Below are 16,663 nucleotides of genomic sequence, written 5' to 3' on the forward strand. Positions count from 1 at the left end.
ATGACATGACGATATTGGCAGCAGGCATAACCTGGGATAGTTTATGCAAGTGTGTTTGTGGGTTAGTGGAGGATATGATACGACTGGTTGTGAGAGAGTTTGTAATGCATTTTAAAGAATGTGAATGATGAGTATGATTTAAAAGAAGATGAGGTTAGAGGACTGACAGGAGATCAAGTTGGTTGGATGAATTATGTTGAGGGCAGCAAATGACAGAGGTTTGTAAACTTCTTTTAACTTGATAGTCATCAGATCTACCATCTAGAATAGTGTGAGGTGCATCTGTAAAGAAAAGATAAATAATGTGATATGGTTTGACTTGTAAGATAAGAGTCTGGTATCTTGAGAATGGTGAGTGAATGAGTGTGTTGTCCATTTAACGGGGTATGATGTTGATTAGTTCTTCCTCTGTTATGTTTTCTCTCTCCTCATTGTCTGAACCGTACCTTACCCCATCCTTAGGTGGGAAAATCAGGCAGGATTAATGATGATGTCATAATCCAGAATTCAGGCAGTGCAAAATATTTCATGCATCAGTTTGTTGTATAATGGGTGTTTTGTAGAAGCATGTTAAAGACAGTTTGACGTAATTATCACCTTAACTTTGACCCTGTAGTGTGTAGTTGACATGGACCTGCATGAATCATACCAGTGTTCCCCCCCTCCCCCCCCAGTACCAGTGCCATTAATGATAATTTAGTGATGAAGTTAGATAAAACTGATTGAAGTTATTTCAGCATTACAACTTCAGTGAAAGTTAGTGTATTGGGAAACTAATGTCCTGTGTTGCTGTGTAGTGCTATACAGTACTGTATTTTTATGTTTTCTGTGTTGTTTGAACTTCTGAGTACAAAATCAATGGAAAATTTGCCATTTACTTTGCATATGCAGCTCAGAAAGTGATGTGGGTATTAATGTTGGTGGTGGTTGTAATGCTGGTATAGTTCTTTCACCTTAACTTGGCCCAGATAGTCATCCTTTTGAAGCTTTGAAAAGACTTGAAAGTGATTTTAAAGATTAATTTTAAGCCAGGCAAAAGTGAAAAGATTGTAGTTGTTATGGTGGTGGTGTTTTAAAGGCATGTGTTCTGTTTTTATAATGCTGCTTAAAAGAGTTAAAGGGGAATTTAAGGAGCAATTTTAGGCCAGGTTAAAGTGAAAGGAGTATATTGTAGTTATACTGTGTGAGACTTGTGTTTTTAATGGCATTTTTTTTTCTCCTATTTTTATAATGCTGCTAGGAGAATTAAAGAAGCAATTTTAGGCCAGGTAAAAATTAAGGGATTATAGTTATGGTGGTGGTTTTGTGTGATTTTTTTCTTTTTTCTTTTTTAATGGCACTTGTTCTCTGTTTTTATAATGCTGCTTAAAAGAGGGTTAAGGGAGCATCCATTCCTCCAAGACATGCTGGCTTGCTGTGTGCGTCCCCAGGGTTGTAAGTAGACAGTGTTGTGTATGTTTTTGTTGGTTGCACCGTGCACATGTACATTTGATATTTTGCAACAGCACACATACACACACAAGGTTGCTTTCACAGTTGCTAGTTGTTTGTGACCCTTTCATGCTGAGAACAACTCTGTTATTCTGTTCAGCTAATGCCAGATGATTTTTATTCAGCTAAGTGAATTATAGTGGAGTAGAGAGGTATATGAGAGAGTGGATGTTAGCTGGGGGGAGGGCAGTGAAGTGGCAGGGGACAGGGCGACATGGAGGCGAATTGTTTGTGGCCTCCCCTTACGGGATTACGGCGTCTGACTATAGATGTATAGATAGATAGAATTGTATGAGCCTCAGAGTGTTTATACATTATACTGTCACATTAACCCTTTCATGCAGGGAGGACGCTAGTATTCTATGTCGGGTGATGCCTAATGATTTTATTCAGCCGAGAGTGAGTCAGTGAGGTATGAGAATGTTAATAGTATAACATTGATTGTTGCCATTAACCTTGTCATGACTGGCTCAACTTCAGCAATATATTATTCAGGTGAGAGTGAATCATAGGACCCTGAGTGTTAACTCTTCAGCTTGAGGACGTACTTTTATTTTAGTCTTGCTGTTACCTAAGTGTGTTATTGTGATTTGGGGAAACATCTTATGGTGGAGGATAGTAATAGCTGCAGCCCCAAGCACATCTTAAATGTGAACCCTGTGGACTGCAGGCTTAAAGTGCCGTTCTCTTGCAGTTCACTATCCTCCTCTTAGGGTTTGGACATGTATATAACCAAACTCTGTATATTCACACCACATATACATAGCAGTATAATAAATAAAGCAAATAAGAATAGTCATCCAACAATGCTGTCTGTGCAGTACCTAACCCCTCCAAATCCAAAAGTTTATTCCAAGGTGAATAATATTATCTGGATATAGTGAGAATAACCCAATATGTTACTGATTCAAGGGATGAAAACACCATCCCATGAAACTTTCCTGCCTGTTATTACCTTTGACAGTGGTGTTAGTAAGTGCACCAACCATTAACATCAGCATTTCAATATTAGAACGGTTACCTTGGGATCGTTAGTGAACTCCACTCCTCACAGTGACGTGTAACGTAATGATGAGCAGTGAGCCAAAACCTGAACATTTTTAGAAACATTACCAAGGAATCCCAGTTGAGCTTTATACAGTATCTCCCCAGTGAAGCCTACCATTTTTCTTATTCTTTTTGTTGAGATATAGACATATTCTGTGGAAATGGCCCCATACACCATAGTCACACCTGGTTTTGTAGGAATGTATGTGCACAAGTTGTATTGATATGCTTCACTGCAAGTGCACCACACATACCTGCATGATTGAATTGCCTTTGATGTTATAGGTCATAATCGGATCTCCATTTAAGCTGTTTTTTGCACCTGAAAAAATACCTAATGAAAAAATCCTGTAAAATGAACTTCTGTTTATCTGTCTGTCTATATCTCTATCTGTGTATCTATATCTATATGTCTGTCTTCTCTGTCTCACTGTCTTTAGCCAGATGCAGTAATTCTGGAAGGGATGGCCACACACACATCATCCCTGTGTCACCATGTCTTCTACAGTATAAGTAAATTTGTTATTGGTTGCAAGAGTAAAATCTGAAAGTTGTCATCAAAGTCAAGGAGATAAGCGCTTTAATGCTGTAACGTACAGCACTGTTTAATGTTATTTTTCTCTATACCAGACGGTTTTATTTAGTATTGGTGAGATAGAGGGAGGAGGTTATTGAAGGCTGTATCATTCCACTCCCTTAAAGTTACTCTTCAGCTTTATGAAATCATTAGTAGGTTGCAAAAATCATGTAAAATAGCTGCCATTTTAGTGATGTGGTAAAATGATTCCTTGTGCTGTTATTGATTTGTGCTTCAGCTCATGCAAGCGGAGATGCGAGTGTACTGGGCATTGTTGTTGTCTCCACTCTCCTTCCTACCCCCAATCCTATCTGTCTTCCCCCCTCCCCCCTCTTCTTGGCTTCTCCCCTCCCCATTCATCTCATCTCACCTCCCCAGTCTCACCTCATCCCATTAGCTTCCCTTATCCCTATCTGTTTCCTCTCTCCCCTTCCATTCTCTTCTCCACACTCTTCTTTTGCCTTCTTTCCTCATACCCACTCTCCTTCTTCATTTTCATTTCCCCTCTCCTCATCCTTTTCATTTTCTCCCTCCCCCTCCCTCTCCCTTTTCCTCTCCCAAAGCTCAGCACAGTGATTGATGCATGAGTACACTACAGTGGAGAATATTGTGCATGAAGAAAACCAAGATGCCTAGAGGTGTGGTGGTAGAGCTCTAGGAATGGATTGCACTATGGTTCATGTGCTGTGGTTCAACTTCCAAGAAGTAAACACAGGGTTTTTCTCGCATGTAAAAACACTGCCAGGGGCATTGGTGTGTTTCCCACTTTTAAATGATTTGGATCCCTGTAGCCTCTCCTCAAATCCTCATGCTCTGAAAGGGGCAATGTGGGATTGACATTTACCAATAAAGAAATTCTCTAAGTGCACAGTGTGTCTAAATTTATTTATTTATTTACTTATATTTTTTTCAGTAAAGAAGCTGTGTGGTGTTAATGAGGAAGTGATTGAGAGTGATAAAAGAAATATCGTACTTGAAGATGGTTTGGCCGTGTGGAGAGGATGAAGAATGAGAGCCTGACTAGAAGAGTGTATAGGAGTGAGGTGGAGGGGGAGAGGAGGAGGGAGAGGCCAAGGATGAGATTGAGAGATAGAGTGGTGAGATATATGAGAGAGAGGGGTATTAGTTGGAGGGAAGGCAACCAGATGGCAGAGGAAAGGGTGACATGGAGGTGATGTGTTTGTGGCCACTCATGGGATTAAGGCAATAGGCAAACAGATAGATAGAAAGATTGATAAATAGGTTCTAGAAGTGTTTAATTTAGCATCTTCCTAATATACCTACATAAATTTAGGGATAGGATAATTGTGGGGGCCTTGAGTAAGCACCACTGTGTATCTAAATGAAATATACGATTTCAAAAGTTACAGCAGAGGGAATAGGTAGTTTTGTAGCAACCGTTTGTAAAATTTAGGCTGTTAAAAAAGTTGTAGAGAGGATGGGGTGGATTGGGATTTCTTCCTCCTGTAGTGCCACTCAGGGGAATGTGAGGCTGCCATAAATATCAGGACTGAGTAGCCTAACCCCAGGCCCCTACACCTGTCTTAATATAGGTCAAACTGGGGTTAGATGATGATGATGATGGTGGTGGTGGTGATGATGATGATATGTCACCTATCTTTTACTACATTGATGTCTTCTTTTGTTTGCTTCATGCTGCCCGCAGATGATTTTATTCCACTTGGGAAGGACATCCTTGGAAGTTGGAGTAACTGAATAAGTATATTTGGATGGTTTAGTAAGAGCCAGGATTTTGAAGACTTGAATGATGGGTCAGAGATTGTGTAACACATTTTACAGGATGTGGTGTTTGATAATTATGCCGTTGTTCTCTCTCTTTATTTTATTATTATCTTTTTTTTTAATCCTCTTTACCTAATTAGGGACATTGAAGGATTGTGACTGAGTTGTTTCTGTGTATGTAGCTTTGCAGTTTCACCAAATTAGACACTGAAGGCTTTTAATTGTTTCTCTGTATATATATATGTGTGCAGTTTCACCAAATTAGAGAAACTGAAGGCTTGTGATCAGGTTGTTTGTATGTGTTTGTATTAAAATATCTCATGAATAGCCCACATGATGTGGATTAAACATGAATATTGTACATGAAGATGGGAGGAATTGATTCAGTTCTGGTGCAGATCAATTAGAGGTCAGTGTCATAGGTGAAGGTCAGAGTATAGGGTGTTACATCACTGCTCAGTTTAATCTCTTTGGATCATCTTTTTAGTTGGGAATAAGTATTGTCATGATGGTGATGATGCATGTTGGGTGCTTGTGCAGTGTTATCATCTATTGCTGTATGTATTGTAATGTGATTTTTCATTCAAGTGAATCATAGGTGCAGGAGAGGGATGCTTCAAGTGGTGGCATTGGTATAAGAAGCGGTTATACAAATGTGCCATAAATACTGTACCTCCCTATCCCCCAAATGGTGGATGGTGTATGGCAGGTAAAGGGCAGCATCAGCCTGCAGTCCACTGGGTTTGAATCCAGATAAGTCTGAAGCAATAACAACAGCAACAACATGCAAACCATAAGAAAAAATCATGTTTAAACCATGGCTTGTAGGTCATAGGCTTTAGCTTCTTTAGATGATTTTGTAATTGCTTGCAAGTGATTATTTGTAACTGATTATGGTTTCTGTTAATCTGATGATGTAAGTTATGAAAGCTTTTTTTTTTTTTTTTTTTTTTTTTTTTTACTGATTATGATTATATAGTAAGTATGATAAGAAATAATTAAGGTTAATGTTTTTGTATGTTTTCTGTTGTATTTTTGCCTATTTTATTGTTTTGCAGAAGGACCTGTTTTATTTTTTAACTGTGTGTTGACTTGATCCACTTTGTCATATTCACCAACCCTGATATTTGTGTTGAATGTTCATCACTTGTTGGCTGACTAATATTACATGTATTAGTTATTGGGTTTTGCTTAATATCTTTGTATTGCGTGTGACTGATTTTTTGTGACTGTGATGCTGTGTTGTGCGACTATGATGCTGGAGTTTGATGGTGCAGGTTCAAGGAGGGCGGGGGGATAGGTATTCACATAACTATACAGTACATACATCCTGGGCACAAGAAGAGGAAAAAGAAGACAGATTTTGACTAATGTCTGTTGACTCCACCAGGTTTATCGTGAGGCAGGAAATTAGTTTTTGCCAATTCTGAATCTTCCCTTTAAAATGTGATGTCAGTTGTACCTGCTGGGTGAACAGGGACAAGGGGGAAAACAGATTTGTTCAACAGTCTGACCGCTTGAGGTTTTCCATTTCCAAGCTGGATATATTATGACTACGCTGCAAACTCCCTCTTCAGCACACTGTGTGAAAAAAAGCATGGATGGATGCAAGTGAAGGCCTTTATCATTAAAGTACAGATTGCATCATATTGTTCACATTGTTTATAAACGCTCCAACATACTTGCATGCGTCGACCATGGTCACTTACTGGCCACTCTTTGTGCTGCTTGATCTCAGCCAGCCTCCCTATTCAGTCCCTTATCCCTGAGGGTGGTAGTAATACGAGTATATAGTGGTAACATGTAGTATATGTAATGCAGGAAATCATTTAATGTGTTGAGTGGTCACCATCTAGCTTAATGATGGCTGGTGGTTCGTTGGGTTAAGGAGCTCCAACTGGACTGAGCCTGTATGGGTTTATATCTAAGGAGTTGTTGGAGTTTCTTGCTCACATAGTGCCCCTCATGGGTGAGTGAGGCTGGTCACCACTGCCATAAATGTTGAGTGTGAGTAGCCTAGCCCTGGCCATCTGTGCACCATATGGTGGAAACATGGAATGAATGATGGATGGATGGGTTATTAGTTGTCATGAAAACACCCACTGATATCACACCACTCCCAAATGAAATAGCTGTGGCATATTTTGATGTGGTTGGCATGGTAATAATGCCGTGACCCCCTCAGTCCAGTGACTTGGCTTACCATCTTCAGTCAGTTTTATTTGACTTAGGAAAGACCTCTTGTACTGAAGGATTTAGTAAAGGCTAGATCTGACTCCTCCTGCTTGCAAATCTCACCTATAAGAAGAAAAATAGTCAGGAGAGAACAAGATTAAACCAACATAATACTGTAAACCTGTGTGTTTATGGATTAGCTGTGTTGTGTTGGGTGTGCATCCTTGGTAGGATCATGTAGAGCAAATGGGTATTAAGAGATGGGTGAAAATATTACACTGGTAATGATTGAGTTTGGGAGTATTACAGTGGTATGTGATTGAGAGTATTACACTGATTTGTGATTGAGTTTGAAAGTAGGATGGGACATGGAAGGCCAAGAAGAAGGTGGCTGGATGTGGTAAGTGAATGCTGAGAAAAGCAGACAGGGTAATTAAGGAAACAGAAGAACAGGTTGAGGATAGAAGGATATACAGAGATACACATGACAAGGGTTACATCCCTTTTAAAGTTGGTAATCAGTAGTGGTCTTGTATCCTATGTGCATGTATGGAAGAAACAAAGTGGGCCTGTGAAGTGGAACACCTTCTTTAGTGCGTTTCTGCTTTTTAAAAAATTTTACCCTTTATATTCTTGGGAATTGAGTTTAGCTAATAATAATTTAAATGTCATTCACAAGACTAAGAAAAGAGGAAATTTTCTGACCACTTGTGGATATCAGAGATATCAGCATATTAATATATTGTCCCTTTAAATTCAGTGTATTAGTGAATTTTGTGTATGTGACTGTATTGTTGGATTAATTTTTATTCACATGACTGCATTGTTGGTTAATTTCCTTACATAAGACTGTTGGTGTCCACAGGTGAAGGCCAACCACAGCTACCCATACCTTTTGCCTCGAACCTATGACCGTTCCAGTTTTACACCCTCACCGTTCCACCCAAAACACCGTGTCAAGTGTCAGGTAACTATTCTTTCTCTCCTTTCATACCAATCCTTTTGCTCTCTCTCTCTCTATTTTATCTGTGGAAGAAGGAACCAAAGGCCAGAAGCCTGCATGATTGTTCCCTCCAAGAAATAAACAAAAACAAGATAACAGAGGGCCTCATTCAAGATGTGTTAATTTCAAGATGCCTAGACACACTGTGTTCGAAAGACTGGAGGTCTTAGACAGTAGGAAATACAGATAGAAAAAGTCAGTTCCAGGGTTGACCTGTTGCTTACATGAAGGACTGGGAGTAACAGTTAACTCTTGCATTAGAGTGTTGGACAGAAAAGGGATGAGAGTTTGTTGCTAGATGGATGCTATGTGCCTGTTGAGGTGGTGGAGGGATGCAAGCGGACAGTTCAGAGGGCAGTGGCCACTGAAGCATCAATAGAAAAGAGATAAAGATGCAACAGTGCGGCAAAGAGACACAGTTTGATGGGAGCCAGTAAGAGAAGGAAAGCTAATGAAATAAAAAACCTTTGACTCCACTTTGTTGAGAAGAGCTGTATGTGGGGAGCCGGGGAGCCTACCCACACATGAGAGTTGTACTTTACACAGGGGCAAATAAAACCTGTGTATGAAGTCAACAACTATGTAGGGGTAAAGAAGGCACAGAGTTGGCTTAGCACACCTAATCTCATGGAAGCAGATTTTACGAGAGAGGTAAAATGTTTTTTCCAAGATAAATCCCGAGAGAATGAAACCCCAAGTATGTTTAAGGATGATGCAGGATTAAGCTGAATATTGCTGAAAATTAGAGGGTACTCCTGTGGAAGATTTTGTTGGGTTGATAGATGTAAGAACTGAGTTTTTGATGAATTAAAAACAGCACGATTACTTTTACCACGGTCAGAGATATGAGCCAAGTCAGACATTAGATGTGCCAAAGCCTCATCTCTTGTTTGTTGAAGTAGCTACTGAGAGGGACGCTGCAGGAAGCGAATGGAAAGTTGAAGGTGGAGTCATCAGCGTATGAATGGATAGGGTTAGATGTACAGCTTAGGTCATTGATGAATGGAAGGAAGAGAGTTTATGATAGGACAGAACCCTAAGGAACACCACTGTTGATAGCTCTAAGAGAAGAATGGTGGCCGTCTACAACAGCAGCTATAGAATAACCAGAAAGGAAGCTAGCGATGAAGGCACAGATAGAAGGATAGAAACCATAAGAGGGCAGTTTGGAAATTAAAGATTTATGCCAGACTCGATCGAAAGCCTTTTGGATGTCCCAACAAAAGTCTTTAATATGGGCACCATTGCCTTAGCACCACACCAAGAGGGGAGTGCATGACATAAATCTATCTATCTATCTATCTATAGCCCGATGCCCTAATCCCGCAAAGGGTGGCTGCAGACAAAACGCCTCCAAGTCGCTCTGCCACCCACCAAGAATGTCCTGTGTCCGTTCCTTAGTCATCAACGTAAGGTCCGTCGGGGTCTGAGGCGCTTTATTCGCTTTTTTAGTTAGTTCTTTTTACTGGGAGGGGCACTAACCCACCACCAACCCTTTTAGTCGCCTCATACGACAAGCAGGGATACTGGGGGAGTATTCTTGAAAGTCCCCTACCTCTGGTGATTATGTATACATTTTTGCTTTTGAAGAACTTGCCCACGTATGGATGTATAAACCTGTTATTTTTCACTTATTGATAGCACAGCAGCACTGGTGTCATTTAACTCCAGGTCTGCCACCTACAAGGCCACAGGTTTTGGATTCAGAGTTTTCCTTTTAGCAAGCTGCGATCCAAGGCTTACCCCCAGCTTACCTTAGAGGTTAGGCTGTAGTTGTGTAGAAGGTGTATGTATCTATAATAGTGCATTAATATGTAATAGTGCCATAAATGTAATTGAGTCCCCCACCAGAGTGTTGTACAAGGCCAGGTTCAGAGCATTGGGCCAGCCATATATCACTTCCAAGTTAGTACCTCCCAGTGAGTATGGAGCTCATCCATCTTTGGCCCCCACAGAAGACAAACTGAATGCTGGTTCCACAGGTAGTGCGAAGTGTGGGTCGTTGGAGCTGTGGGTTGGATGAGACAGAAGCAAGCATCTTCTCAGCGTATGTGGACCTCATCCGAGGGGCCAAGCATTACATCTACATCGAGAACCAGTTTTTCATCACCCGAGCTGACCTCACTGAAGTGCGTGAGGTCACCAATTACATTGGTCACGAAATTGTTGAACGAATTGTCAAAGCACACCAGTAAGTTGCCAGTGGAAATGTGTTGCTTTTATCAGACTGTTAGTATTTTTGTGTATTTTTTGTGGTGGAAGCCAGCTACACTCTATTGGAGCAATGTCGTGCTTGACTTAGGCTGAGAGTGATGTCACAAGACCCCATGTAATACACCCAAATCCTGCTGCATGATCATCCATAATGTGATCATTCACATATTGATCTTAACATGTTAGCTCATTGTTTTCGAACTACGATTGCCATTTTCATTTACACAGACATTATGACTCCCTGTGAAGCATCTCTTTTCAATATACGATCAGTATTTTTGCTTGGATGATTGCAATGATCCTTACATTCAATATATCATAGATCATTATCCAGTCAGTTTTGCAGGGGCATAACTTGATCATATTGCAAGGTTTGAGTGAAGCTGCTCTGATCACTTTTTTAGAAGGAGAGTTATTGTTTCACTTCCATATAGATAAAAGCCATGTAATAACTGATAAACCCAGGGACTACTGTTGTTTAAAGATTTCTGTGTGCATCAGATGTGAGCTGGTTGACCTCACTCTTAATCCACTTTTGCAGTATATAAATTCAGTATGATGCTTTTTTTAGTCATGCCAGTATTTTATCATTCCCTTTTTAGTACTGTAATTGGTTTTTCTAAACTTGTATCCAATGGTTTTGTTATTGTTATGTGTAGTTGCACCAGTAACTATTGTAATTTAGGTTTGCCTGTAGATAATAAGGAATAGTATCCATAGTATCATGGGACAGGGTCATACAGTATGACCTCCAGGATAAGGAACCGAATAGTGAGGCTGCTAGACATCAGGCAGCATAGGGAGCTGCCAGTAGGTGACCAAGACCAACACATACAAACATGTTGGACCCTTTATAAAGAAAACTAAATGAAATGAAGCAAAACATAAGCTTAACCTGAAAAAAATATTGATTGCATAATGTAAGGTAGATTGTGTGTTGTCAGCAGTATATTTTCTTTTGTTTTATCATTTCTGTATTTGAAACTTCTGGCTGTGTAGTAATTCAATTGGACTGCAAGTCTGTGTAGAATAGAAATGAATGGGTTAAAATGTCCGGTAATCCTCACATACAGAGTTTTTACTGGTTCTCCACCTATCTCTACTGATCCTTGATTCCTCACCTCACAATTAGGAACAATGAGACCTTCCGTGTTTATGTGTTGCTGCCGCTGCTGCCAGCGTTCGAGGGAATGATTGGGAAGTCCAGTGGTGTGGCCATGCAGTACATTGTTTACTGGAATTATGTCAGCATCTCACGGTAAGGCGTGGACTTGGGGTAGAAAAGTGCATAGGCTGAGAGAGAGAGAGAGACCAATTCTATATTCTTTTATATGTATCTGAAACCCATCTTACACTGTCTTTAGCCAGGGAAATAAGACTGGATAATGTTGATGATGATATAATGATATAGATGATGACGTTGATAATGACTATGATAATGGTAATGATAATAATGATAATAATGGTGTAAGTAAACCATCACCATCACAATATCAGAGGGAAGTCCAGCATCATCCACTGCCTTCGAGAGCGTGGTGTGTCCGACTGGCAGCGCTACATCAGCTTCTGTTCCCTGCGTACCCATGAGCTTTTGGGGGGGCGCCCGGTCTCAGAACTGATCTATATACACTCCAAGCTGATCATCGTTGACGATTGCAAGGTCATCGCAGGATCGGCCAACATCAATGACCGCAGCCTTAATGGAAGCAGGGATTCTGAAGTTTGTCTTGTCATTGAGGTGTGACTCCATTGTTGATTCACCTTGTACTTGTAAAATAATGTACTGTATATGTGTGTCGAGCACTAGTGAATTCCCTATTGAAGAACTATTGCTTTTGAGAAACAGAAGACCAGATTATTTTTATTATTATTAACTTGGCCCAGCTTTCTATCATTTTGCAGCTTCTTTCACATAGCTCAGTGATGGAAAAAGATGATGCTAAAGATCTCTCCCTAGCACTTCATCTTAACCAGCATCATATACTAGTGTTAATTTATCAGTACAACTCATCATTCAGGATAGGATGATGGCAGCTTTAGGATAGGAAAAATAAAAAAGTGTCTGGCTGGTTGTGGTTGTGTTTGGTTTACTTGGTTCTTGGGTTGAGTAGGAAATTTTGTGTGTGTGTGTGTGTGTGTGTGTGTGTATACACATATGCATGTCTGTATTTCTGTCTGTCTGTTTCTGTTTTCTGTTTCACAAATCCTGGAGTCTCTGTCAATTTATTACATACTTAATGGCATAAATGAACATTGAAATACATCCCTTATAACAAGAGCTTTTTGCATATCTTTCCCAGGGACCAAAAATTTGAGAGTGACACCATAAATGGTGTAGTACATTACTGTAATGAGGATAATGACCATGATGATTTAGCCCACCATCTGATCTCTCCTTCCGTCCCATCTCACACCTCTCTTTCCCTCCCTTTTTATCCCATTCTTTCCTTCTCCTCTCAACCCTCTCCATTCTTCCCCTCCCCTCTTACTCCCCTCATTCCAACCTCTCTCATACCTCTCTTTTTCCCCACTCAACTCTGTCCATCCCTCCCCAAGGACCAGGAGTTTGAGAGTGGTACGATAAACGGAGTAGAACGTGACTGCGGAGTATTTGCCGGGTCGATGCGGCGATACATCTTCAGTGAACACCTGGGTCTGGCGGACACTGAAGAGCCGCACATCGACGTCTCTGATCCTGTGGCTGACTCTTTCTTCACTGACGTCTGGTGTCGCATTGCAAAGAGGAATGCTGAAATTTATGAGAAGGTTGGTGCTGTATCGAAAATTTCTTGACAAATGCCTTCGTTGAAAAGAGTTTCCCTAAGAAGTATACCTGTCTAAAAGTGTTGAATCTTCCCCAGTAGGCATTTCTTGAGATGGGTGTTCCTGTCTAAAAGAGTTTCCCTCGTATAGATTGTTCCTGTCTGCAAATTTCTCTAAAAGTGTCTTCCCCAACAAACATTCCCTTCTAAGAAATCTACCCGAGCAGGTGTTCCCGTGTTACCCTTGTGACTGTTCCACCACCTTTACCAATGTAGAACACCTGTGTCGTTTTTCCATCAACAAGTGTTTGTCTTTGTTTCCCTCGGCAAGTACTCCCATCTAAGATATACTCATTCACCAAAAAATAGTTTTGCCTTTAGCTCATTCCTTTGAACCTGGTGGAGATTTTCATCCTTTTGCAGCTTATTTCCCATAGCTCAGTGGCAGATTAATACAGCACTAGGGCCCCACATCGGTATCATAGTCCTGTATTTCTTCATGGCTAGCAGTATATAATATTGTTAATATATGACTGTGCATTCAAGAGAGGTGGCTAATTTACACCTAGTTAATGTGAACAGAGTATTGAACAGCTGCGTGTGCCCCCACAGGTGTTTTCATGCTACCCCTGCAACAGTGCCACCACCTTTGATGATGTAGAGCAGCTGCGACATGTGCCCACCATGGCTGAGGTCAACCCTGCCGATGCTATGGTCAAGCTCAGTGAAGTCCAGGTCAGTCTATGGGATGTTTAATGGGCTTGTTTTCATCTGACAGAACTGAGCCGCTTCCACAACTTGAAAACTAAGAAGTGTAGACATGATATTTTATGAGCCTTAGATATGAGGTAAGAATAAGTCATTTTGGTTACTAGTCGAATTAAACCTCCAGTCTGACCACACTTGGCTATCAACTAAGCTGAAAGAGGTCTGAGTTATTTAGCAGATTATCTATCTATCTATCTATTGCCAGACGCCTCAATCCCGTTTGGGGTGGCCACAAACAAATCGCCTCCAAGTCGCCCTGTCCCCCGCCATTTCACTGCCCTGCTCCCAACTCACACCCCCCTCTCTCATATATAACTACTATAATATCCTACCGTAGCCATCTGTCTTCCCTTTTATTTTTTATAGACTGTGATTGCATTGTCTTAGGCCCCTACACCTCTTAACTCCTTCATTCACATGACATCTCCTATTTAAGTCAGGCTGCCAGTGGACAGTTCTGATGCTGAGGTCAGACCCAAGGAAGTACAGGTTAGACCATAGGATTTATTTGCTGTCTATCAAACCTTTTATTTTTGTAGATTGCAGTAGCCTTGCCTTGGACCTGCATGCTTCATAATTTTTCAGTCAAATGATGCTTCTTTGTACTGTATGTGTACGGTACTCAGTTGTCCTGTACAGAATTTGACCTGAGTTTGTGCTGTCCTGTCTCCATATCTACCTTTATCCAGTCTGTTTGTGTGTGTGTATGTATGTATATGTGTGCATTTTGATTAATTAATTTGTTTATGTATTTATTTATTTTTGTTTATGATTCAAACCCTAATCTCTCTTTCCCTCCTCACCACAGGGTCACTTGGTGGAGTTCCCAATAGACTTCCTAAAGAACGAGACCCTCAAGCCAGGCGTGGGCAACAAGGAGTTCCTCTTACCTATGGAGACTTGGACATAGCCACCCATACCACCAGCATCACATCTCATTATAAGCCCATCTTTCCTACCTCCTACCCGTGGAGACCTAGGCGTGTATTCTTGTCGGTTAAGGAAAATCTCTCTAACACCTTTTCCTGTGTGATTTATTTTGTTTATTTTACCTTACTGTCTTATTCTGTGTTATATAAAACTTTCAAACATCACCATGCTTTGCATAAATAATGTACAAAAGGATATTAACCTACCATATCCAAAAATAAATCACTAAGGAAGAGGTGCTAGGGAGTCTCCTTACCCGACAAAAATACTGGCCCTAGACATAACCATTCATACCACCCAGCATCACATATCATTATAAACCCATCATTCACACCTCTTACCTGTGAAAGCCTGGCCCTACCCACTTTTATTACTAGCATCACCTCTCGTTATAAGTCCTTTTTATATTAACACCGTCACTTGTACCACCATCACCTTGCATTGTATGTCCATATTTTGTACCTCTTGCCAGTGGGGACCTAGACATAACCATTTGTACTGTCAGCATCACCTTGCATTATACATCTGTCTTAATACAGTACCTCTCCTCTCATAATTAATCTGTCGTTTTTACATTAACACAGACACTTTTGCCACCAGCATCACCTGACGTTATAATTCTGTGTGTCTTCACACTCTTAGGCTCCTTTAAATCTACATGACCAGCCACAGCTCTCAGTATTTGCCTGCCTGACTCAACAAAATTCACTCTCGGCTGATGAGAAGTATATGGTGTTAGTGGGATAAATACTAGAGTTATTCTGACCATGAGAGGGTTAATGGTGGCAGTATTAACACTCTAAGCCTTTGGTGACTCACTCTCAACCCAATGAAATCATGTGGTGTTGGGGAAAAGAATATTAGAGTTGTCCTGACTGTGAGAGGGTTAATGGTGATAGTATTAACATGGTAGGCCTTTTGTGACACACTTTCACCTAAATAAAATACTAGAGGCAACCATGAGGAGGTTAGTCCAGGAGGGAGTGGCCTTGAATTATCATCCCCATATTGCCATGTCCTGCACTATCATGCAGCCCTTCCTCCACCATCAGGCTGCATAAAATCATGGGGAGATACGAGGATCAGACCAAAAAAGATATCCCCAGGCATATTTCATTAACAGCTTCGATCAGGTGGCACATTTTTCATTATCATGTTGCTACTGTTGGGCAGTCTTATGCAGCTTGGGAGAAGAGTCTTATTGAGAGAGGCCCGTAGTTCTTTTGCCTTAACCCAGATTTTTTACTTTTTGCAACGTACTTCATGTAACTCAGTGGCAGAAAAAGACAGTACTGTGGCTCTACATAACTTCATGACAAGCAACATATTCTGCCAATTTCTAGTGTTAATCTATAGTTACAATGCAGCATTCAAGATGAAGAGATGGCAATTTTAGGCCAAGTTGTAGTAAGTTGTAGTAAAAAGTGTATAGGGAATTCCATGTTTAATCCCTCCAGCTCAAAAATTCTCTCCAGAGCTGAATAAAAACATCTGGTGATTTCAAGAATATAGAAGAAAAGAAGTCAATATTATGAGGAGGGTAACAAATTTCACAGAGGATGGTGCGCCCCAGGACATTCACACAATTCGTTCTGTTTAGCGTTTATTGTTATTCCAAAACATTACATTTTCCCGGTGGTCTAGTGGTTAGGATGACCCAGTTGGAGTGATGCCGAGCATTGACTCGCTGTATCTAACAACTCCAGTTCAAAAAGTCTTGTCATCCTCATCATCATTGTCATCATCTATACTTCAAGGATGGGGTACGGTTGGGTCCAGAGAGCCAAGGGGAAAAAGAAAAAAAAAAAGTCTGCCCAGTTGAAAGGTCTGTACACTCATTCACTCACCATTCAGGTCCATGGAATCCTGACTTAAGCATGAATAAAATGCAAATAACATCCTTGGGTGGAAGTGGGTAACTAATATCTTGTTGCGATGAGGTTTATAATGAGA

The 16,663-nt window shown here is 40.6% G+C and overlaps 1 protein-coding gene across 1 annotated transcript in view; it reads left to right on the plus strand.

The window, feature by feature from the left end:
* Positions 1–14,690, plus strand: part of LOC145397664 (phospholipase D2-like) — a 37,021-nt gene extending 22,331 nt beyond the window's left edge. Inside the window, exons 19-25 of the mRNA XM_080270704.1 lie at positions 7,899–8,000; positions 10,019–10,227; positions 11,383–11,508; positions 11,748–11,988; positions 12,807–13,016; positions 13,625–13,747; positions 14,589–14,690. Of these exons, the coding sequence (XP_080126830.1) occupies positions 7,899–8,000; positions 10,019–10,227; positions 11,383–11,508; positions 11,748–11,988; positions 12,807–13,016; positions 13,625–13,747; positions 14,589–14,690 (1,113 nt within the window). The remainder of the gene's footprint in view (positions 1–7,898; positions 8,001–10,018; positions 10,228–11,382; positions 11,509–11,747; positions 11,989–12,806; positions 13,017–13,624; positions 13,748–14,588) is intronic.
* The last annotated feature ends 1,973 nt before the right edge of the window (positions 14,691–16,663 follow it).

Source organism: Coenobita brevimanus, chromosome 42 (assembly GCF_032717465.1).
Source record: "Coenobita brevimanus isolate Jiangsu-jjx chromosome 42, ASM3271746v2, whole genome shotgun sequence".
NCBI classification, from domain to species: domain Eukaryota; kingdom Metazoa; phylum Arthropoda; class Malacostraca; order Decapoda; family Coenobitidae; genus Coenobita; species Coenobita brevimanus.